Source organism: Penaeus monodon, chromosome 21 (assembly GCF_015228065.2).
Source record: "Penaeus monodon isolate SGIC_2016 chromosome 21, NSTDA_Pmon_1, whole genome shotgun sequence".
In the NCBI taxonomy this organism is placed as follows: Eukaryota; Metazoa; Arthropoda; class Malacostraca; order Decapoda; family Penaeidae; genus Penaeus; species Penaeus monodon.
The window spans coordinates 19,567,455-19,568,247 of record NC_051406.1 but is presented as its reverse complement, the minus strand read 5'-3'; the positions used below and the strand labels follow the sequence as shown (position 1 = coordinate 19,568,247).

The 793-nt window shown below is 38.6% G+C and overlaps 1 protein-coding gene across 1 annotated transcript in view; it reads right to left on the bottom strand.

Annotated features, from left to right (window-relative positions):
* LOC119586598 (cyclic nucleotide-gated channel rod photoreceptor subunit alpha-like) overlaps positions 1 to 793 on the bottom strand; it is a 5,883-nt gene that overhangs the window by 622 nt on the left and 4,468 nt on the right. Inside the window, exon 3 of the mRNA XM_037935348.1 lies at positions 112 to 212. Coding sequence (XP_037791276.1) covers positions 112 to 212 — 101 coding nt within the window. The remainder of the gene's footprint in view (positions 1 to 111; positions 213 to 793) is intronic.

Genomic DNA, 793 nt, shown 5'->3' with positions numbered 1-793 from the left:
GGGGATTCAAGCTGGAAGAGCTATAGACGAAATACCAAGAGGAAGAGGAGTAAAACACATCATTATGGCATAATCGTGTTTTCCTGCTCTTCCCTTTGTTATATTGTTTACGTCACAGATCTTGATATGCGTGATGTTTACTGCAAGATTTTTGAGCTTTCCGAAGTGACCTTCCCTTAGTAGAAATATTTTCTCCAGAGAAGAGTATTCATCTGTATAGAATATGTGACTATGTGTTTAAAGTAACGTACTGTCTTTACGTGACAGTGGAAAGGTACTGTATTTCCCCTGATGAAATGTCCTGTTAGAAGAGCGAGATTAAAGGTATCGGCAATAAACTACTCGCAGATGGAGGTTGTTGGTGAGGAACAGCTACTCCAATTCTCTTCTCCTCCTGCTCCTGTCTAGTCCGGAGAAGACGATATTATTTTTCTAGCAGTTTTACAGTTTCCAAATTTAAATGGTGCAGTAAGAAAATATTTACTTAAAAGATATTCTTATTGTAGCCTTGTAAGACGACATAGAAATGATGTTCGGTGTAAGCCTAACAGGGGGACGAATACACATGATCTAACATCATAATATAATAGGTTCCAGTGACTCATATGACAGATGTGAATCCCCCTCCTGAACCTATCAGTCACTGACAAGACCGAGGAACCTGACACCTGCATCTTTATCTTGGTCGTTTTCTCAAATATTTTAGCGCATAAGAGTAACCAAGAAAACGTCTTTGGTATTAGAAAATGCAAAGAGGGAAGATATATTTCTAAACACTCACACTCGATCACTA